This window comes from Pteropus medius, unplaced genomic scaffold (assembly GCF_902729225.1).
Source record: "Pteropus medius unplaced genomic scaffold, Ma_sr-lr_union100, whole genome shotgun sequence".
In the NCBI taxonomy this organism is placed as follows: domain Eukaryota; kingdom Metazoa; phylum Chordata; class Mammalia; order Chiroptera; family Pteropodidae; genus Pteropus; species Pteropus medius.
In genome coordinates, this window is record NW_024352787.1 from 19392712 (window position 1) to 19417425 (window position 24714).

Consider the following 24714-nt stretch of genomic DNA (forward strand, 5'->3'; position numbering starts at 1 on the left):
TTTGATTTTAAATTTCATGACCTCCGTGACCACCTACATTGCCCCTTCCCAGAATAGTGTTATTTATCCAGGTGCCTCCTAAACATCTCTACCTTTTGTTCTGTTTTTACCTGAAACTCAGCATGTCCATAATGTACTCATCTTCTTTTCTCTGTAACCTTGCATTTTTTTTTTTTTCTCTTTCTCATTTGGTGGCATCACCATCTCCTTTGTCTCATGCGACTCCTCCTACCCAGTCATTCCCTAAGTCCTGGTGATTTTCTTACCACCCCTACCCTAGCTTAGGCCCTCATCTTCTGCCTGTACTCACGTGCCTCTAATTTTTCTACTTAAAACCCATCTGTCACCTGGTTGCCAGAATTATCTGTCAAAAATACAGATTTTAAGACCCTTGTATGATTTCATAATCTACTAATAAAATCAAAGTTCCTTAATGTGGTATGTAAGGCCCTCTATAAGGGCCTTGCCCCCTCGTAATTGGCCTTATTTCTTACTACTTTCTGCCACAGATGAGGCGTTCTGATGACAATGCTTGGCTCCTTTTACTCATAACATTTCTTCTGCCTGGATTCCACTCCCTGTCACCTGCTTGAATCCACTCCCATCCTGAGCCCTTCTCTTTTAGTTCAGGCATGCTTCATTTCTTCCTGGAACTAATGCAGGCACTGCAAACCAATCTGTTTTCCTTCATATTTGCTTTCATTCTAGTCCATTCCTAACAGTTGTTTCTGCTAAAATAATCTTCCAGAAACTTGAATCTGATTGTGTAATCCTCCTTCTTAGAACTTTTTATTGACTTCCTGATGTCTTCATGATTTAGACACACATACTCTTCCCTTTATTTTCCTACCTTTCATTTCTCCATCAATATTCAAATGCCTCCTATTAACCAACCTTAACTGCCCCATCACCTGTCTCCTCCCCTGGGCATGAACTGGATACTCTTGCCATATAAAGCTACTTGTAATTTCTTGACTTTGTTCTACTTCTTTTTTTAAAACTGCATAACTTTGAGCAAGTTGTATTCACTCAGCCTAAAATGGTCTTTACTACAAGCCTGCCCCATCTGCCTCAGTTTCTAGTGTCTGACTCCTTCTTCAAAGTCCAAAGTTCAGCGTAGCTAACACCATAGGGTTTTAGAGATATTCCATTCTAGGCGTACTCTTTAAATGTAATAATAATCAGGTTTTTATATCTGTCTTCATTAAACTACCACCTTTTAAAATCATGCTTGCTAACTGTCTGTGCTTACTATAGATTAGATTAGATAAATTATTACTGTTCCCTTATTACTATGTTGTGTGTTGAATAACCATTAAATGGGTGAAATGGAGAACAATCTAAACCAACTTGGCCAAGGAGCCTGACAGTCGGAACTGTAATCTGTGCTAACTTTTAGAAATGCACTCTTAATCTGAGGCCCATGTTTTTATTTATGAGATTTCTGGTACAATGGAGAATATTTTAACTCTTAATTCTAACCCTAACTCTGCCACTTATTGCCTGTTTCCAGGGAAGTCACATCAACTCCTGGACTTATTTCTTCACATGTAATTGAAGGCACTTCCTGCTCTAATACTTTGAATACTATAAAAAGCTATGTGAAACATAGATGTTATACAGCTGACCACATTTGAAATGTGCTGCTGCTTTTTTCTTCTGTGGTGTCCAAAGGATTGCTTATCACTTTTACTTGTTTATATACAGAAAGCCCAATCATTCAAAGTAAAAGCAGTTATGCTATAGAGTGGTTCAGAAAGACCGGATGCCCAATCTGATAGTTTATAAAAAGGAGTCAAGTTTCTGTAATTAAACATGAAGGTGCTAATTAAATTACATTTATTCTTTGCCTGTCCTGGATTTTAAGTGCTCTCGGCTTAAAAAAAAAAAGTTAGTGGTTAAAAAGCCAAGGCTTTTAATGACTGGAAAGAGAGTCACGTTTAAAGGCTTTGTATTTACATTTGTGATTTATGGCCAGTTTTGCTTTTTTTATTTTAAGTAGTCAGAAGCATTAACAAATATAATTATGACTTACCAATAGTTTTGGTAGTTAAATAAATTTTTGAAGACCTATCTAATTGGTTTATCACATTTGCATTTTAAGAGTACATAAACTTATTTCTAAAAGGGAACAGCAATAATTTATCTAATCTAAATGACTAAATGTTTTTGTAAATAAATGGTAAAGTCGTAAAAACCACTTTTTTTTCAAAAATATTCTAAGGTAATTATAGTTTTAGGTTCAAACTGTAAAATCAAAATAATTATTGCATGTTTTCTTTCTGTCGTAAATATTAAATGTATTAAACCAATAATTTTGAAAAAATAAAAAAGGAAGTTAATGTTTGGATAAAGTACCGTGCGTAGAACCTTTAAAACTAATGAAATAAAGTATAATTGGAAGTTCAAGTACAGCCTTCACAGAGGTGTCAGAGAATGACCCAGTAATAAAGCATTTTAAGGGTCTAGTCCCCCTTAGTTTTCTAACAAACTGAAAACAGTATTTATGAGAAGAATCAATACCATTGAGTACTTGGGGTGCAGTGAGCTTTTAAGACTCATTCTGTTACCAAAGATAGCCTCAGAATGAAGTGGAGTATTGTTAGTAGTATGTGGTTTTCTTAATTTAAATATTGTTAGAGTGTCATTGTAGAGAAAAAATTACAATTATCTGAGTCCTCTATTTCTGATTAGAATGTTCTTTTGCTTTGGAGAAAACATCCTGATTTGTTCTAAATATTCAGACTAATTTCCCCCCAGAATTATTTCCCTCTTGCCCCTTCCCTTTCCAGGGCCCAGGCATCCTGTTTTCACCAGGCTTGCTGTCTGCCCTGGATGAGTAATCGGCATGGCACCTGGTGCATTCAGGCAGGCCTGTGCCGCGGAATCGTCATACCTAGTTATGTCTGCACACCTGATGTTTTATTAACCAGTATTGATTTTTTTTACCCAGGGGACTTTTTTCTTCTTGAAAAAAGGCAACCTTGCAAGAGTGAAAGGCATTGCAGGGGATGAATTTCTAATGAACCCCTTCTTTCCATTTTTGTTGCTCCTCTTTAATGTAGCTTCATATTTTAAGTGCCTGAATTGATATTTCATTTTAAGCAATTATATTTTGATAAATCTTTTTAAGTCATGACTTTCCATAAGGTTATTTTTTAAATATTGCGCTGCTTGAGTGAAATGCTTAGTAGTGCCTGTAAATTTGAGCATTTCATTTTAGATTGCAATGAAGCATGCTCACATGCAGTGAAATACAGAGAATTTGGAACTATTTGAATAATGTGTAAAATAAATAAAAAGGAAGAAAAATCTCATGTCATTATTTCAGATAGTCCTAAAGTTTTTTCTGGTTTGTTTAGGGTTTGTTCAGAGAATTAAAGAAACAGTGGAAGTTATAAACTAATTTCATACCATAAAATGAGTATGTAGCTCAGTAATTATTTTGTGACAGAAAAGGATATTTTTTTGCATTAGAATATCAACATTTACACTCCATATTATAAATTAACTTTTATAGAAACATTCTAGTTCTGAATTTTTTCTTCTCTTGTTATAACATGGATTTTCCTAAGAAATAATAAATACTTTGTTGTGTGTTTGTGTGTGCATATGTTGAACTTAAGTGATAGCACATATTTACACATTTGCCATAAATTAAGCTAGTTGCTTAATTGTTCCCTTCTGATTTTGAGTTCAGCTGCAGGTTGGTTGTGCTTTCATAGCTGCATTTTAATTTGCTGCCTCAGTCCATCAGGCATTGCGTACAGACCACATACACACCATTACTTGTCAGTAGATGAACGTCCTCATGAGTCATTCTGACAGCTGGCCTGCACTATCACAATAAAGTAGGTCCCATTCTGTTATTTCCCTGAAGCTGGTAACAGACTTTCTTCAAGGATTGCATATCTTCCAAGGCCTTGCAAATCACTTATGCATTAAGAATCTTGACTTTGAAAATGGTTTTATTACTAATTGTATGTTAATGTTACATTAATAAGCTGACCCGTCTTTTCTTCTTACAGTTTTTGGCACTGGGCACACATTATGGCAAGGTTTATTTACTTGATATCCAGGGGAACATCACTCAGAAGTTTGATGTAGTAAGTATACAGTTTAAAATAATGTATTAGCCAAATTTTATGTAAAAATTTGTACTTTATATTATTACGTTTAGCTATTTGTTTTAATAGCATAAAGGAAGGATCTTCATCAGTTAAATTGGTGAAAAAGTAACTCTGAACTTTATAGTATATGCTAAAAATTTTAAAGGTGAACCTTGTAAAGAAAGAGGTCTACATATATATATTAAGTATTTTGACTGGGTATCTTTTATATACGAACTCCATTTAAAAATGTTTTTTAAAATTTGTTTAATTGCAATTCTTTAGTTAATTATAGTCATCTACTTGGCTTTAAACTAAGTATTTTAAACTAAATATTTTAAGATACTCTTATACGTATTCTTTTAAAACTATAACTGTGGAATGTCTAAGTGAAATGTTAATAAAAGGAAAAAAATTAGTAGTGAATAATGGTGCTAATTTACACACAAAGGGATTTGTGGAGTATTTAAAGTGTGAACCCCTTCATCTGGTCACCAGTGTCAGTTTTAAGTAGATGCCCCATCATCTTGTACAGATGGCACATGTAATTGAAAATTGATTAATCACCTTATTGGTTTAGTTTCTCTCTTCTAAGTGTATAAAGCTAATATTTTATGTGAATTATATTTATTGAAAGCGAAGATCAAGGCTTTTCAATTTTTTAATTGTGATTTGGAATCATTGAGGAGGAAGAAAATGTTGAATTCGAATCTCGATTTCGTGTTTAGGATGTACCTTACCTTGAAAGTATCAAGGGCATCCATGGTTGTGTAAGTGTGAACATTTGGAGTGGAAAAGTTGATCATTTTGGGAGGCAGATAATAATTTTTTTAAGAAAGTGTCAGCACTTGTCGAAAGATCCTTCATAAGGTATTGGTGTGGTTCATAAAGGAGACTAGAGTTTCTAAACCTGACACATTGTAGGTGAAAAGGAAGGGATTGCATCGTTTTGCTTAAAAGAAACGAAACCACTGAATGGTGACAGAAAAGGAATTATGTGCTTTAATCATACACATCAGGAAAATTGTGGGTTCTTGTTTGGCTTTAGTATCCCTTTCAGGCAAGAGGAATCTACTTTTGGCCCTCTCTCATCTACTTCCTGGACACTGAACTCTCGTCTTGATGACTTAAGTATTTGGTCTTTCAGTTGCTGTCCATTAAAATGTGGAGCTGGTGCTGGGCAGAGCTCTTTTTTGTGGTGTTGCTCATCTCTCCTTACCTTAAAAAATTTTTTACCTAATTATTCTTTTAAATTTCCTGCTCCAGTTCAATGATTCTGTAACATTCTGCTTCTAAGTAAATCTTTCTCATATTGTGTAGCAATTTCAGTATTTAATTGCTAAGATTCACGGTGTATACAGTGCTTGTTCCATTGCCAAAAGACAAACCAAGAAAAATACTGTATGAGTTTATTCATGTGTTTGTTCTCTCATTAATTTATTTAGTCAGTTCTTGTGTCTACTCAGTATACCCCTTAGGTAAATCTTCTCTGATGTCTCTTTTATGTCAAGTATATCTTACATCCTTCCTCGGGTAATTTATGGTATCATCCCTAAATTCGCCCACACCTTTTTTCAGTTGCCTACACTTTATTTTATTTCTGCCTATATGACATCTTTGAAAATTAAGTTCTCTATAGTTTTGCACTCTTTTTTTTTTAGCAGGAGAGGAAGATGGTTTGGTGCTATATTTATTTGTTCGTCTCACTCAAGATTTTGGTAGTCTGCTGTGGAAAAGTATTTTATGAGGCCCTGGCTTCTTCATGATCATTACCATATTAGGTAATTGACTTTCAGGTGACAAGTTTTAGATTGTCATTATTTTTTTGAAAGGAGCCTTAATCTTCACCTTCTCATCTCTGATGTTTTTTCCTTTATTAATTTTTCTGTTTCTCATGTTGTAGTTGCTTTGTGGAGTTCTGTATTATTCTTCTTAAAAAGGTATTCTTTCAGTTCTAAAAACACTATTATGACTTGAATTTGCTGATTTTCTTTGAATGTATGTTTGCCATATTTAATCGAGAACTTTTTTCTTCATTATAAACACAGCGAGAGTAAAACAAGTATTAGGGAAAAAAAAGAGTGAACAAATACTGCTGACTTTAGTTTTCACTTCTAGGTAAAAATATTTTAAAATAAAGTTAGATAAGATAATAATATCTTATATTTGCATAACATTTTTTTATTTCCCCAAAAAGTATCTCTTCATCCCATTCCTGGCATTTGTAGTTTTGATTCTAGTAGTACAAATCATGAAGCCATAGTCCGAAATCCTCACCAGTAAAAAGGGTTTTGTTTGGCAGAGGGTGAGGACATTGAGGAATCTATTTTAAAAAGATTTCCCAGATGATTTTTAAAAAGACCGACCATACCAAGTGTTTGTGAGGATGTGGACAATGTAGAACTCTCGTATACTACTGGTGGAAATGTAAAACTTTGAAAAATAGTTTAGCAGTTTCGAAAACATTAAATATGCACCTACCATATAATCTAGCCATTCCACCCTTAGGAAAAGAAAGCATATGTTCATACAAAGACTTGTACGTGAATGTTTACATCAGTTTTATTTGTTATAGCCCCACAGTGGAAACAGTCTATATGTCCGTCTACAGATGAACAGATAAACAAAATGTGGTATATCTATACCATGGCATTCTACTTATCAGTAAAAAAGAATGAACTTTTGATACATGCTATAACATAGATGGGTCTAAAATTTATCATGTTAAGTGACAGAAGCCAGACTGAAACGGCTATATATTGTGTGGTTGAATTTACATACCATTTAATAAAATGCAAACAAATCTATAGTGGCTGAAAGCAGATCATTGTTTGCCTGGAGATGGGCAAATGATGGCGTGGAAGGATTTTAAAGTGGCATGAGACTTTCAGGGCTGATAGGAATGTAGCAAAGTTTTCACAAGTGCATCACATGTCAGAACTTAGCAAATTTACTCTTTAAATATCTGCAGTTTATTGTTTGTTGGTTATATCTCAATAAGGCTGTTAAAAATAATTTAAAAAAGAGACAAGCTACAGAAAAAATAGAATAATGTGTTCTTGGAGGTCATGTCTACACCTCAGAATACTTAACATTATTTGTATGTTTGTAACTCCAAACTGTTGGATATTCTTCAAGTGCTTGACATTATAAATCTAGATTATCTAATTACTAGATTCTTTGGTTTTTCTTTAAGTTACCAAAAGGAAAAAATATCTGTCTTTTAAAAATTTCTTGTTTAATATTTTCCTTTTCTGACCAATGAAGTATGGTTGGAGAAAATACCAAAAGTTTAAGTTTCATGAGAGGTGAAAGAATTTTACCAATATTATCAATATCTTTTTTTCAGTTTGGTTCTGTATTGGTATAATATGGGATCTGTATTGTATATTTATTTGGAGGGAGCTCCACCTTTTGTAGAAATGATATAATGACTGAAAGTGGAATAACTGGATAGGTAAGGATTTGTTTTATAGGTTTCTCCGTAGCAGGTTTTGTGCTAAATATCTTGTTTGGCTACATCTGCCTAGTTAGCAGAAAGTCTATCCGAATTTTGGTAGATTTTCTAGAAGAGTTTCCTCTCAGAGGGAAGGAATTAAATGCCTTGTGAGGTAGTTTAGAAATGTAATTCCATTTTACTTTAGTGGGGAAAAAATGAATATCTTAGAGCGCATTGGTCTCTCAGTGACAGAAATTGAACTCAGCCAAGCTTAATCAACAGAAGTTCTTGTAAGTCAAGGTGAAGTGGGGCTTCAGGGCTCAAACAATGTCTTTGAGTCCCTATCTCTAGCATAGGCTCTTCATCAGGTGAGCATCATGGTTGGCCCACAGTCCGAGACTGATGTCACAGCACTGTAATCCTCACAGACGTGAAAGGATTCCTTCAGTAGCTCTGGCAAAAACCTGCCTGGAGAGACTTTGATGGGCCTGGTTGAGGTATTTACTTCTACCTGAAGCATTTGCTCTAGGTCGTTTGATAGGATACTCTGGCCAGGCTCAAATTATGAATGGGAATTAGGGGAAGGGGGTGAGCATCACTCTAATCATAAAGAATCAGTTTCCTTAAAAAGCAGATCTATTACTGCCTGGATCTGTTCTGGAACCAACATTCTAGTGCCCTGTACACTTAATGAATGATGCTAAATCTAGGCGTAATACTGGGAAGGACATTCTCGGATGGGCTGGGGAATCTTGTAAGAGATTATTTCCTTTGGACAAATCCTTTGAGGTGATTGCTAGGTCAGACACTATGAACATGTTTAAGGTTTTGCTGCAGATTGCTGGATTTCACTGCCCTTTAGGGCAACTGAATTATATACCTACCTGCACTGTATGAAAATGTGACTATATTTAATCATCAGCATTGGCTGTTATCATTCAAATATTCTTTGCTACCTAGATTTCTAGAAAATAAGATTTATTGATTTAGATTGTATTTTTCTGACTGCTAATGAGGCTGTTTACTCTTTTGAGAATTGTTAGTTTATATACTTTGTCAGTATGTATGTAAAGTTCTACATTGATCTGTAATTAAAGAGTTGATTGTTTACAAGCAAAAGTAACATTGATCAGGGTGGCTCATGTGATGGCTCAAAATCAAAAGTTATCAGCAAGACAAATTTCACACTTGCAATTAAATCTTTCTATTACTAAATGAAACTGATGATTTACTGATAATTTACTTTTAGGACAACATCCATTTTTATACTAAATACTTTAAATCTGAATGTTGTTGTTTTCGTTTGTTCACTTGTTTTGACTCGAGTTCAGTAAAAGCTATAATAATAAGATGTTTGTAGCAAATTTTAACACTGTATGTATTTTTGTTAAAATAGTACTTCTGTAATGAACTCTTACAGATTGATAAGGAAAACACAAACAACCCAGAAAGAAACTGAGCAAACAATATGAACAAAAAATTCTCAGACAGAACTCAAAATGTCTCCAATAAGTAAAAAGATGCTCAATTTCTCTAGTAATCATGGAGTAATCAGGGAAGTGTGAAATTACTTCCCTGTAATTTCAACATTGAGACACCATTTCATACCCATCGGTTGGGCAAAACATTTGGAAGTCTGATCAATACCAGTTACCAGACAGTGGTAGGCCAGGGAATTGGCACTTTCCTCCAGTGACAGAGGACATATAGAATATCTTCTTGTTTGAAGAGTGACAAATGTCTTCTAGTCTACGGTTTATCTTTTAATTCCTCATTTATGGTATTTTCAGTTGTTCAGAAGTTTTTTATTTAAAGGCAGTAAATATATATCAGTCTTCTCACTTATGGTTTGTATTTTTTAGATATTCTTCTGTATTTCCTTTCAAAAGTTTTAAAGTTTTACTTTGTGCATTGAAGTCTTAATTCTTCCTCAAGAAGAAAATCCTCACTGTACTGTGAGGAGGAAGATTTATTCCTTGATGGAGTCTGAAGTTCTTGCCTTGCCGGGAAAAGAATTGCACAAAATTTTGCAACCTCCTGAACCTACTAATTTCACATTTTCTTTTATTAGCCCCTTTGGGCTTTGTTTAGTTGCATTATTGGAAATCCAGCTACCCCAGAATGGAAGTAGAAAGAGAAGTGCTGATGGGATGGTTGGAGATGAAGACTGACAGGGCATTAATACCCATTTTAGGGTGCTTGGCCAGGTTCTGGAGTTGGTGGGTTGTGGTCTAGAGGCAGGAGTTGGGCAGTGTGGCGCTATGGCTATGAGCCAGGCGCAGGGTCAGACTTCTGGCTTCTAGCTCTTGCACCATGTTCATTAGGGCGAGTTACTTAACCTCTCTTTATACCTATTTTAAAATTTACTGGAGTGACATTGGTTAATAAAATTATATAGGTTTTGAGTATACAATTCTATAGTACATCTGTGTATTGCATTATATGTACACCACCCAAAGTTAAATTTCTTTTTGTCACCATATATTTGACCCCCTTTACCTTTATCTATCCCTCGCCCCCTCCCCTCTAGTAACCACTAAACTGTTGTCAGTGTCCATGAGTCTCTGTCTTGTTCCTTTGTTGCTTTCAGATTTATATCCCATATATAAGTGAAATCATATGGCTCTTAACATTTTCTATCTGACTTAATTTCTCTTAGCATGATAATCTCAAGATATGTTGTCGCAAATGGCAGTGTTTCCTTTTTTCTTATGGCTGAGTAATGTTCCATTGTATACATGTACCACACCTTTTTTATCCAATCATCTATTGAAGGACACTTCGGATGTTTCCATATCTTGGCCACCGTGAATAACACTGCTATGAACATAAGGGTGCATGTATCTTTATGGCTAAATGTTTTCAAATTTGGGGGGTAAATACCCAGAAGAGGGGTCGCTGGGTCATATGGTGATTCTATTCTTAGTTTTTTGAGGAACCTCCATACTTTTTTCCATAGTAACTATACCAATTTACATTTCTACCAGCAGTGTTTAAAGGTTCCTTTTTCCCTACAACCTCTCCAACACTTGTTATTACTTGTCGTGTTCATAATAGCCATTCTTACATATGTGAGGTGATATCTTATTGTGGTTTCGATTTGCATTTCCCTAATAGCTAGTGAAGTTGAGCATCTTTTCATGTCTGTTGGCTATTTGTATGTCTTCTTGGGAAAAGTTTCTGTTCAAATCCTCTGCCCATTTTTTAATTGGATTGTTTGGTTTTTTTGGTTGAGTTGTATGAATTCTTTTCACTATAAAATGTAGAACAGTCACACCTTTGATTGATATTATTTTGAGGATTATTCAAGATACACATGTGGAATATGTGGCAACAGGCTCAGTAAATGTCAACGATTATGAGGAATGGGATTAAGCCAAGAGTCCATTGGTAGGCATTTAGGACACTTCCTGAAAGAAACCGTTATTCATAAATTTATTGATATGGTTGGCTTTAACAGTGTTCAGTGTATATAGGACAGACAAACCTAGAAGTGGGGAGGGAAAGAGGCAGGAAGGAAGTAAAAGGAAAAAGAAGGGAAGAAGAAAGAGAAATTTCTTGACACACCCATTCTTACAGACTAATTTTGCTACTTGCTCCATCAGATCCTTTGTTCTTTTTGCGGAGTGGGTATCTTTTATCACATGGCAGAATTAAGTTTATTTCTTTGGTGTTTTAAGAACATGCTTATGTATGTAACTAGGCTCTGTGAAATGGTTCCCAGTGCAGGTCTAGTGAGTTGACTCCAGGAATTTCTTTTTAGTGTAGAGACATTGCGACTTGGTTTACAAGATGCTTCTTTTGAGACTGTTGAGAGATGACAATCTACTTGGAAAATGACTTAATGGAGAATTGATAAAGCAATGCTTTTACACTGGAGAGCATTAGAATTGTAGCAATATTTCTGTGGTGAAGGTACAGCTGAATTTGTGACGTTTTAAATGGTCTGTCTTCATCTTATGTCTGAAAAATAAGTTAGGCATTTTGTATTTGATTAATGACTCAGTTATTTAAAGAATCTGTATTGTTCTTTCTAGAAAAGAATTTTTTTTTCCAACTGTGGAAACACAAAGGCTTTACTTTATCAAATGTTTTTAGATAAATAGAATGCATTAGCATTGCTGCTGCAATTACTAAGTTAAAAATAAAGGTGAGAAAAAATAAGTAAGAATGTCTTTATTCCTGACAGATTTTTTTCTTTATCGTTAACTTGCTTATTGAGAAAGTTAGCATGGATATCTGTGGGCTCTGCTTAGATGTTCACATAAACGTGGATTTGACACCATGTTTGGCTTTCTTGAGCTGATTTTGTTTATGGAATTTATCTTCAGAGGTGTGGCATAGCAGGTGCTTAGGGCTTGGACAGTCTAAGGGGTAGCCCTCTAAGACTTGATTTTGAAGAATAGTAATATGTTTGTTATTCCTTTTCTTGCTTTACGCTTTCTGTTGTATTTACTCTTATAGAAGACATTTATTATGCACTCTAGTAGGGCAGTGTTCTCTAGGGTAAAAAATTGTTTTCTGGAATTGTAGTGTTAGAACTCAGTAGGCTAGGAATCTTGGCAGCATGGCCACCTTATTCACTGTGTCCACCTTTTATCCTAATTCATTTGGGTATTAAAAGATCAGTGTTTATTTCTATGCTAAATCGTTATTTGAGATAGACAAGTTGCGTTGTATGATGCATGGCAGCGTCTTCGTAGCGAATTACCACAAGGACAGAAAGGACTGCGTTGTACCTTCGCTGCTGAGTCTTGGCTCCCTAGGCTGACAGCACTAAACTGCTCTCAATAAGGTCCTGCCTTTTAATTAGACTATGTATCTTTCTTAAGTTCTTGTTTCTTTATCAATGGGGTCTAGTGGGTAAGATAAATTAAAGGTTTGTTTTGTTGTTGTTGTTGTTGTTATTGTTTTCTTTGTTTTTGTTTTTTAGTCTAAATACTATAGCCAAGAAAAAGCAGATATTTGCCTAACCTCAAAGACTAGGCTTTTCTAGGCTCCTGATAAATTTCATCTCTCCAGAAGGCCTCATTCTCTTCTACTCTTCAGTGTTTACTTCTCTCTCTGTGGTATTTATATCCTCTATCATATGCCTCCATTATTCCCTGTATATCTCCTAGATTCTTCTCTTATCTCGTTCTTTTTTTTAACTCATTTTTTTTATATTGCCACCCCACCTTGTTCAAGTCTTTATTGAATCTCACCTGAGTTATTGCAGTGAAACCCAAGTGATCACCCCATCTCTTGTCTCTCCTAATCCATCCTTCACATAGCTGCCCAAGTAATCTTCCCAAAGGAGTGCTGAGATTTTGTTACTCCCCTGACTCAAAACACTCAAGTGCCTCCTTGATGCCTGTGGAATAAAACAGAGCTCTTCTCTGCATCCCTCAGGGCTTCTCGTCTGGGGCGGAGGGGCGGGGATAGTCAACGCCACATCGTGGTCTGCACTGTATACAGACTTCGTCCTTTTGCTTTTGTTGGAATGTGCTTTCTGGCTTTTGCCTATGGAAATGCCCAGTGTCCTGCCTTCTTTGTGAGACCTTCCTTGATGACCCTGTGCAGAATATGTATTTAATATTTATTCAGTGATTGCTTCTTATTCCCTCAGCAAACATTCTATAAGAATGCACAAGGAATATAAAGAATAATGAAACACAGCCCCTGTTCTCAGGTTGAATCAGTTGTGGAGCTAGTCATGTAAACAATGATCTGTAGTATAATGTGTTAAATTCTAAATTAGAAGTATTACCAAGTGTACACAGAACATCTTGAAGGTAGACCTTGTTTGTCCATTTTTTGTTTAATCCTTTTTTGTATTATGTAGGGCTTTTGGTAATACTAGTTGCTGCTCTTTTGTTAAAGGCATTTATTAGTCAGTTTTTTTTTTTCTGTACTATTCCCTTGCAATGCTCCAGTGACTGTGCTTTCTCTGGTAACTCTGCATTCCTTTTTCTATCACTCCTTCTTTTGTATTTTTGTTGGATCCATGCATAAGCAAAGAAAATACTGACTCAGTTTAACAAGAAATAATTTTTATCCTACTTCACACATTGTATTTCACCATTTCAAAAACTTAATTGTTTATCTTTTCAGATTATTTGTGTGTGGAACAAACATAAATTCTTTTAACAATGGTTTTCTAGTAAAACATTGTTTTACAATGACATCACAACCTAGCACAGTGTCTAGTAGCTGGCAAGTGCTCGGCGGTTCTAATAGGTACTAGGAAGAGAAACTTTTCTGGCTTCTTCTGCTGTTGCTCAGGCTGATGTACTTAGAAGTTCTATTGAAGTTTTCCTCACTCATCTGCCAAATTCAGTACTGTAGACAACCAACCGTTCAAGGCATTACAGGGATATGTCTCCAAAATGCCCACTCTGAACTCTCAAGCAAATGGGCATTGAAAGCCCTGGGGAGAATGAGCTCCAACTACAATTTGCTATTCATCCATCTCTCTTTTCTATATAGAACTGCAGGTTTGTAATCCCTGGAATATCACCATCTTAAAAATAAACTGTTTCAGTGATTTGCAAGCCTCATTAGGGCAACATTAACCATATTCACCATGTATATGTGGCATCCAGCACAGTGCCTGGCATGTGAATAAAAGAGAAAATGTGGACCAAAAGCCTGGTTTTGCCTTTTATTAAACGTGTTTTAATTGTACTTAGATTGTGAATAACCGTCTTGAGTACACGTCGTAAAAGCCAGCCTCCTACCTTTGTCTGCAGAGATGTGGCAGGCACAGGCAGAAGATCAAGTTTAACAAAAGGAAAACAGCTCTAGGAATCAGCAATATGCCAGCTTCTTAGGAGGCAATCCCTTCCAAATCCTCCCTGTGCTTTTAAAGGTTGTTAGGATTTAGAAAACGAACATCTATCTAATAAGCCTTCTGCAGGCTGAAAGGCTGTTCTGTGCCCCTGCCTCTGCTGAGGTAGTGCCGTCCTGGCAGGGCGCAGCAGTGGGATGAATGTCTGAGCCTTTCATCAGTCAGCTGTGCACAGGGGCTGTGGGTCTGGGGCTCCAGGCAGAGACAGCAGTCTAGGGTTCGAGGGGTTAGATGGTCCTTGTAAGTTTACAACATCTAAGTCACATCCAGAGTGCTCTTACAGGGGGGGTGGTTAAAAAATCTTGTTGAAGATATTTTTAAAAGTTAAAAAAAAGTACTTACGAATGTTGTAATGACTATCAGAGATTGATAAATAAGCTTGCTTATAAATGTTGAAAATTTATAACCCAGGTGTTAACTTAAAACAGTGATGGCACAATGAATGGACAAAATTGTTTTCTTTCCAAAGTCACTCTTCTTGAAAAGTTCTTTCCATTCTTCTCATTTCCAAATGATTTTTATTTCTTTTAGATTATTTCCAAAATATTAGTTAGAGTTAAAATCAAAGACATTTATTTTCCAATAGAGTAATTTTATTTTTTGGTCATTAGAATCGAAATTAAAATGGCTAATTAGAGGTACTTAAATTTATTTTTTTCCCCCAAACTATATTTTTCTTGTGAAAGTTGTAGAATATTTATTAAGGCTTTCTGGAGATACATGTACGTAGTGTACTTTGTACCTTAATCATTTCGTATTTCTTCATGTTAATTTTGCAACGTCAAGGGAAAGCTATGATGAACCATAAAGCTCCTTGAAGCACTACACCTGGTTTGAAATCACTATAAAGAGAATCATCAGCAGTTAAATGGGTAGTGATATTTGGGGAGTATTTTTGAGCTGTTATATTGGAAATATAACAGACATCACCTCAAATAACAGATGTGTAATTGTTTCATGTTATTAAAGTCATAATATTGGTATGCTCAATATTTTAACTAACATAAATTACTCAGATACTTTTCACTTAGAAATCAACTTTGCTTCTATAAATAGGTTAGTATTTTTTTAGAATTTATGATTTTAGTTTTTCAAGCTTTATTGAGATATAATTGACAGATAATGTTATGAATGTTTATGAATGTTTACTTTATTGAGATATAATTGACAGATGTGTTGAAAGTTTAAGATATGTAGTGTAATGATTTGATACACGTATATATTTCAAAATGTTTACCACAGTAAGATTAACAGACTCTTCACTTCACATGATTACCATTTTGATGTTGTTATTGTTATAACGAGAACATTAAAGCTCTACCCTCATACCAACTTTCACGTATACGATACAGTATTAAAAGTATAGTCACCATTCTACGCTCTAGTCCCCTGAATTTCTTTATCTTGTAATTGAAAGTTAGTACCCTTTGACCAACATCTCCCCATTTACCCACCTCCAAACCCTTGCTGCCACCATTTCACTGTTTCTACGAGTTGGGTATTTTTAGATTAAATATAGAAGTGAGATCATACAGTATTTCTTTCTCTATCTGATTTATTTCACTTAGTGTAATACTGTCAAGGTCCATTTATGTTGTCATTAATGGCAGGATTTCCTTCTTTTTTTGTGGCTAGATAATATTCCACACGTACACACCACATTTTCTATACCATTCGTCAATGGGCACTTAGGTTGTTTCCACGTCTTGGTTATTGTGAATAATGTTGCAGTGAATATGGGAGTGCAGATATCTCTTCGAAATCTTGATTTCATTTCCTTTGGATATATATACCCAGAAAAGAGATTGCTGCATCATATGGTAGTTTTCTTTTTAATTTTTTGGGGAATCCTTGATCTGTTTTCTGTAGCGGACTGTACCAATTTACATTCCCACCAACAGTGCTCCAGGGTTCCCTTTTCTCCACATTTTCTCCAACATTTACCTCTTTTTGATTAAAGCCATTTTAACAAGTATGAGGTGAAGCTCACTGTAGTTTTGATTTGCATTTCTTATGACTAGTGACGTTGAGTACTTTTTCATGTACTTTTTGACCACTTGTATGTCTTCTTTGGAGAATTGTCTATTCAAGTCCTCTGCCCATTTTTTAAAATCAGATTGCTTTCTTGCTGCAGTCTGAACTCTATATCTGTAGGTTTCATATCTATGAATTCAACCAACCACAGATTGAAAATATTCAGGAAAAAAATGTTGTGTTGTTGCTGACATGTTTTATGTAGTTAAATTTACAATGGTTGTGTTTGTACTGAACATGTACAGATTTTTTCTTGTTGTTATTCCCTAAACAATACATTATAACAACTATTTACATTGCATTTACATTGTATTAGGTCTTATAAGTAATCTAGAGCTTATTTAAAGTATGCAGGAGGATGTGTTTAGGTTATATGCAAATACTATGCAATTTTATATAAGATACTTGGTATCTGTGAGGGTCCTGGAACCAAACCCCCATGAATATTGAGGGACAACTATATTGAGTTGTTATGAATTTCATATATATTCTGGATATTAACCTTTTATCAGATACATGGTTTGAAAATATTTTCTTCTGTTCTTTAGCCTGCCTTTTGATTTTGTTGATAGGGTTTTGTTTTGTTTGTTTTTGGTTTTATTCTTGTGCTTTTGATGCTATATCAAAAAAAATCGTTGCTAAGATCAGTGTCAAGGAGCTTTTCCCCTGTGTATTCTTCTAGGTATTTTATAGATTCGCATCTTACCTTAAAGTCTTTACCTTTAAGATCTTTAGATCCATTTTGAGTTAATTCTTGTGAGTGGTGTAAGGTAGGAGCCCAATTTCATTATTTCATATGTGAATATCCAGATTTCCCACCATTTATTGAGGACACTATCCTTTCCACCTTGAATATTTTTATTTCCCTTGTCAAATACTGTTTGACCATGTATGCGTGGATTTATTTCTGGACTCTTCATTCGTTTCATTGGTTTGTGTGTCCGTTTTTATGTTAGTACCATCCTATTTTGATTACTGTAATTTTGTAATAGAGTTTAAAATTATATGTAATATAATTTGATATAAAGGATGTAATATAGTTTAAAAAGCCGATACCTTCAGTTTTTTCTCTGAAGATTGCTTTTATGGTTCCATGTGAATTTTAGGAAATATTTTTACATTTCTGTGAAAAGAGATGTACTTTTGAAAGCATAAATTTATAATAGATGATGACTAAAGTATATTTTAGCCACATTATCATATAGAATTTTAAATGTAACCTATATGCAGCTTATGCCACATTTCACTACTACTCATTCTGTTTATTTAGAGTGGAACGTAAATGACTTTGCAGCTTTTTAATTTTCTTAAATATTTCTCAAGTGGGAATGATAAAACATTTTTCTTCCACCTGAGAAACAGCAGCTTCTTTCTGTTAAAAGCTGTATGGATTATCACTTCAAGAACCTCAAATTAATGTAGCTATTAAATCTTAGAAATGTAGGATCATCTTTAAAACCTCACAAGAAGACACAGTTCTTGAATTTTCATTTAAACTATGAACCATAGTATCATGGGAATATGTTTGCCATATATAGATCGCCAGCTCTTCTTCAGGTATTCAAGCCTAATACTGAGTATTGAAAACTTTGGCTCCCAAAAGAGCAGGAGTATGTTAGAAGTTAACTCTGTTGAATGTATTTAAAAGCTTTACCATTCTTTAAAGCTTTTCTCATTTTTAGGAAAATAACTTGTTAATAAAATTCTCTTTCTGTTTTTATGTATTCTGCTATTAATTGTCTTCTTACAGAGCTTGCATTTATTTATTTGTTTATTTATTTGTTTGTTTAACCTATTTTCCGGTTCAGAGTCTCAGACTCAAAAGACTGGGGGTTCTCATTCTTTCAACAGCTTCATTGAGCTCTTCTGTGCCAGCTGCTGGGTTTAAAGTAGATTTCTCCTCTCTAGGAGCTCAAGTTAGGTTCCAGAGGCAGATATAGAGTGGGTTATTGTTATGAAACAGGTGTACTCTGATAGAATGTGATGTCGGAACAAACAAGAAAAAGGTATCCCATTCAGCAAAGGAAGTTAGGAGCCTTCCCAGAGGAGTGGATCTTCATTATCTGTCCCTGGTGTGAGAATATTAAATAGCTTTACTGTTTATGAAAGTCGTCATGTATTTTCACTTTCAAATGAAAGCCAGCAACCTAACTTCCTGGTAATTAATATGATATTTGTATTTATTGATGGTAACTGAAATTTTCAGCCCGTTTTTGTCTCCATCCTTTTAAATTTTGTGTTAACTTTTGCATTATTTTGTTTTAATTCTGAACCAGTTTTTTGTGGTATATTTTAAAATTATTTTCTACCTTTTGTTATTGTTGCAGATTTTTTAACCTTCATTTAATTTAACATTTTTTATGTATCTGGAATTTAATATTGCTTGTTAGGATTTTTTTTTTTTTTAATTTCTTTAGTGTTTGTTATGCTTGTTCACTTGAGATTTAGTTGTTGTTTTTAATGTGTTCATGTTTTCTTAGCCTTTTAGGGGGTTGGGGCTGATGTGCAAGGTAAGAATTGAGTTAATTTAGCTTTTGTTGCAGGACTGTAAGTAACAAAAAGTGCCCTTATTAGTTTATTCAACAATGTTTATATAGCCCATGTGGTAAGTTCAACAGTAGAAAATGGGGAGAACTGCTGAGGGAAGAGATAGTTGGAAGGAAGCAGAGGTCAGCAGGATCAGTTGTTATAGTGGCTGAGTAAAGTAAGGCTGAAAGAGTTTCCATTGCTTCGGCCCCAGGAAGTTTTGGTGGCTTTAGGGAGAGCAGTTGGCAGTGGAGGGGTGGGCAACAACCAGTTGCCATGGTGTACCGGAGTGACAGGGATATGAGTCTGCAGAGACACTGAGTGGATCTCCAGGGGAACTGTCTGGAACCAGTTCTCTTCTGCTTTTACTAAATCTGTATTTTGAGACTTTCAAGAAAGCTTCACAAAAGTTCTCTAACTTCAGGATTGCCTGTTGATAAATTTATTCCCCATCTTGATATAAAGGATTTAATATGAACCTAGAGGTGAAATCTCAGATCAACTGAGAGGATTTGAGAATTTATAGTTAAATGTTAGGCTGTTCTGGCTATGGAATAAGTCAGTGAAATAATAAATGTTTGTTTTGTTTTATTTTGTTTTGTAGATTTGTAAAAAATCCACAATTAGGTGTATTTTTCAGAGGCTTCTTAAATCCAGATGCAGGTCTTGCTTACCTCGGGGGGTATCATCAGGGGAGAGTAAAATGAGCTTTTCCCAAGTATGAAAGAACAGACGTTTGCTTTTCACACATGTAATGTAAGTGCACCTTGCTTGCAAACTGTGATTAGAAAGCATGAAGCTGCATAGGCAGCCGTATGAGTGTTGAGATTGCCTAACTAGTGGATCTCTGAGGGAAGGAAATGAAATTCCATCTTCTGTTTCTTATTCATTCCGCCCTGTGTCCATGGGGATGCAACATTTGTGAAGGAATCAATTATCCATTTGTTAGTCAGAGGAGCCTTACAAATTATACATTAGCAGATTGATTTCTTAGGTTCACTGTTGAGAGACCGATAGCTTAAGGTGGGATGATGGAAAGTGTCAGGGGAAAGACGTTGCCACAAAGAACACCATTAAAAGCAGCTTTTGAAATGACCGTGAATTTATTCCTAATTGAAGAGCTAACATAATCCATACTAAGTATATTTATTTCAAGCATTTTACATTAGTTAATTGATTATCACATGAGGTGTACATGTTGGTGATTTTGTCTTTTCTTTAAATTTAAGAACTTGAGACCACCTGTAGTGGACTTAGATTTAGATGTGCTGGTCCTCACGCTCTCCACTTTCTTGGGCTTTTTTTTTGTTCCATTAAGGAAACATTTTTGTATGTTCTATAGTGTCAGCTTGACATTATTGATTTTTGAACAAACTCACTTATATTGTCCAGAATTCCAAACATATCTCCATTAGGAATAAAATTGTAGCTAATGGAAAATACAGCTGAGACCATTTTTTCTCTGGTCTTTTTTTCTTTGGCCCCTTACCCTTATCTACATGTACTCCAGTATCCTATCTTTGCAAACCCCCTAAATTATATGTATAAAACAACCCCCTAAATTATATGTATAAAACAAGCCATTGGAAAAATCAGTATTGAAGAATAACAGAATCTTTCACTTCAGTTTCTTTCTTGTCCCTTTTCTGTTTTTCCTGTTTTTTTTTTTTTCTTATTGCTGTTATTGTTTATTTTTGGTATATAGAAAGGACATATATATACATACATACATACATACATACATACATACATACATACATACATACATAAGGCATTTGTTCCTATTTCTGAGAGGAATGATTTCGTACCATTTGACAGCTGTAATATTGAATCTTGTTATTTGTTTTTCATTAAATGTTATGGAACTATTATAGAAATTGATATGCATAGTGATGATTCTTGATTATCCCTCAAGATAAAAATATATCCTGCAGGTTCCCAGAATGATGGCTTTGGCGATCAAGATTAATTTTGGTATTTTTTTTACTTTTAGATTGATGAATTTGCTACATAATCATTTTTAAACTATTTATCTTTTGATTACAAACAGTAAATATTTGTTGTAGAAAATTAGCAAAACGTAAAAAGGGACCACTGAAACAATAATATCAGTATCCAGATATAACCAATACTGATATTTTGGAGTGCATACTTCCAGTCACTTATATATAAATACCTGTAAATATAGTAGTGTTTATAAACATTGGGTTGTACTTACCCAGAGCTAGCCAGATTGTGAGATTTGGGCGCGCAGTCCTCTAGACTGTTGAGCCTACTGAAGACTTCTGACATCAACCCCAAGTTCTGGGAGTTCCCAAATCTACCCTCATGTTTGATGATTTGCTAAAGGACTCACAGAACTCACTGAAAGCTATTATGTTCACAATTATTGTTTATTTGCAGGGAAAGGATACAGGTAAAAAAATCAAACAAAGGAAGAGACACATAGGGCAGAGAGAGCCTGGGATGGTTCTAAAAGTGACTCTTCCTTTGTACTCAGGACATTTACCCTCCTGGCATAAATGGGTGCCAGCCAGGGAAGCTCACTTTGGTGTTCAGTGTTTTTATTGGGGCTCTCTTATGTAGATATGATTGGTTGTTAGGTTGTTCACATGGTTGATCTCATCTTCCAGGTTGACTGATAGCCTGTGTTCTAAAGACCCTGCCCTAAATCACAGTCTTGGTCCTTCTGACAGGGCTAGCCCTTAACCTTTAGACTATCAGGTGTGACAGGCCTCTGCCTTTAATAAAGACTTCCCTATCACATATGCTGGTGTGTCAGATTATCTCGCGGACGCCAAAGGCAAAGGCCAGACCTCTTTTTGCGCAGGGCCGGATTCTTTCCTACATAGCACTTAAAAAAAAAAAAAATTGTTTTTTGTTTATGTTTTTAATTTTTGTCATTTAGATTCCTTGATTTTTTTTTAGAAATTTACATAATTTCCATTTCTCAGTGTCTTACAAAAAGAACCTGCTTAGAAAAATATCTTTGTAAAATAATCCTCTTACTCCTCCTTAGGTATAATAGAGAATGCAAATATTAAAGAATTTTGATACATGTTGCCAAATGATCCTTTGGAAATTTTCTCCAAATTTGAATTCCAACAGCAGTGTAAGAGGAGTGTCTATTTTTGTGTTTCCTTGTCAAAAGTAGGTACTTAAAAAATCTTCTCTGATTCCATAGGCAAAATATCTCCTTTTTTTTAGTTTTTATGTATTTGTTATTACCGAGGTTGACTCTTGTTCTTGTTTACCTATAATTTGTACTATTTCTTTTGTAAGTTGACTGTTTACTTGTGAGTAAAAAAATATCAAATTTCTTTAGAAACTAAAGAAAATTTTAAAATGTACAATAAGCTGCAAAGTTGTTTGTAATGTACATGTACATGACAAGTAATAAATATCACCAATTTAATATAACCTTATGTGAATCAGTTTTAAAATTATGGACACCCCAGTAGTGAAACAGTCTCTTCCTTTGGATTCATGCTTAGAACTTAGAAGTTTAGGATTGCAGGTTTTACTGATGTATTAAGTAGCTTTTCTTTTCAATTGAAGTGACCCAAGAAATATAAAATATTTGTACTATTAATTTAAAATACGTAGAGGAAGGAGGTAGTAAATGAATATGTGATGAATACTTCATCTTTTGTATGAGTCAGTTAATGCAATTGTGTTGATTTTGGGGAGACATAATACAACATAATAATTTGAAGATAATCACTAATAGGATAAAGATAGAATGAACACATCTAAATCTTCCTAGATAGATAAAACAATTTGAGTAATACAGCGAAAGAATAATAATGGGTCAAATATTTGGTGATGGAAGGAAATCTGACCTTGGGTGGTGAAAACATAATGCAATATATATATATATATATATATATATATATGACATACTGTTGAGTTTTACACTTGAACTTATTTGATTTTATTAATGTCTCTCCAATAATTTTTAATTAAAAAATAATAAATGGGAAAATATAACTCTAAAAAAGTATAAAATAGTGTAGCAACTAAGATAAAACTAAGCAGGCCAGATATTCTGTTACTAAAAGAAGAATTGCCTCAGCTTTGAAGGACATATATTCCACAAGATGATGGAAGTGAAAAATAAAGATGTGAGTAAAAATACACTATAAAAAGCCAAACAAAAATTAAGCAAGTTGGCAGTAAAAATGTGAGAAAAAGTAGAGTTTAAGGCAAAGAGCATTACCTAGCAGAAGGTATATTATGTTGATAACAAAAGTTAAAGGGAAAAAATATTAGTTATACTCTTTATGTGCCAAATTATAGGGTACTTAATACCAGACCAAAGTTTATTTGACATCTCAGAGAAATAGACAAAATTACAATTGTAGTGGGAAAATTTTGAAACATTTCTAGCACTTTTTTTGAGTCAAGAAATAAAAATAAATGATATAGAAATTAAATAATAGAAACAACATGATTAAAAATATATCTATTTTGAGTTCAAAATAGAGAATATGAATTATTTTGAAAGGATGATATCTTAGGTTTCAAAGAGAAATTAATAAATTTCTAAAAACAGATATACAAAACATTCTATGAATGTAATTGTATTGACTCAAGAGTTTATTAGTAGCTAGATAAATAAGCAGATAACACCGTCACCATCTTTAGAAATAAAACAAAATAAATCTCAAAGAAGAAATAGTTTTGAGATGCACATTATTTTCTTTTCTCCGGTTTATGGTCAGTGGTATACTCAAAGGAAAATACAGAACACAATTATTTTATAATAGTGTTATAAAACAAATGCGCAATTACAATTAACAAGTAGTATATTAATGTGAGGAAATTAGAATAAGGCGAACAAAATGTTCTAAGACAAAAAGTGAAAATTATATTAAGAATAGAAATTAATAAAATAGAAAACATTAAAAAATACAAACAAATTTATTGATGTAAGTCTTGCTTTTATTAAAAGGACAGTACAACTGATAAAGGATATCTGATAAGGATAATGAAAGAAAAAAGGAACTAAAATATATACCTGTAAGATACTGCTATGTATATATTTTCATATTTGCAAATATGAAATAGGAAAATTAATTGTACCTACCTTATAGAATTGCTGAGGATTAAATTATCTGATATATGAAACTCTTAGAATAAAGCCTGATACATAATAAGCATATACTAAATATTGTTATTATTGTAGTAGTATTACACTGAACTTTTAGTAGTATTTATGTCATTAGTATTATGAAAATAGTAAATGAACAAAAAGTAAAATAAAAACATTTTCACCAGGAATTTGAAATGCACTGTTTTCTGGGAAAATATAATTAACCAGAATAGAATTAGAACATTCGAATACGTTGACAATCATGGGAAATAACTCAATGAAATTATTGATCCCAGACATCTTTATAGGCAAGTTTTTTTAATTTCATTAAAAAAATTTAATGTTTATTTTTATTACGAAAAATAACTTTAAAAAGTACATAAAATATGCAGTGAAACAAACAGTTACAAAGCAAACAGTCATTTAACTACCGCTCTGTCAAGAGTAGACTGAGTGACCCTGCGGCTCACTATTCCTTTAGAGGGTCCCGCTGTACTCACCTTTATAGTAACAACTGCCTAGCTTTTCTTTTTCATTTTATACCATTCGTTTGTACCCCCATACATATAGTTTTATCTGTTTTGTATGTTGTATAAATGGAATCATATACATATTGGAAATGAAGAAAGGATGCTCACTGTCATTGCTACTCCCAGAATGAAAAAAAGTACAAGACTTCTAA

At 34.1% G+C, this 24714-nt stretch overlaps 1 protein-coding gene across 4 annotated transcripts in view; it reads left to right on the forward strand.

The window, feature by feature from the left end:
- Positions 1 to 24714, forward strand: part of VPS41 (VPS41 subunit of HOPS complex) — a 168449-nt gene that overhangs the window by 39551 nt on the left and 104184 nt on the right. For 3 of the 4 annotated variants that reach the window (XM_039849427.1, XM_039849429.1, XM_039849428.1), the window contains exon 4: positions 4029 to 4106. In XM_039849427.1, coding sequence (XP_039705361.1) covers positions 4029 to 4106 — 78 coding nt within the window. Of the gene's footprint in view, positions 1 to 4028; positions 4107 to 16610; positions 16616 to 24714 lie in introns of those variants that run through there. The other variant, XM_039849430.1, reaches the window with a different exon arrangement.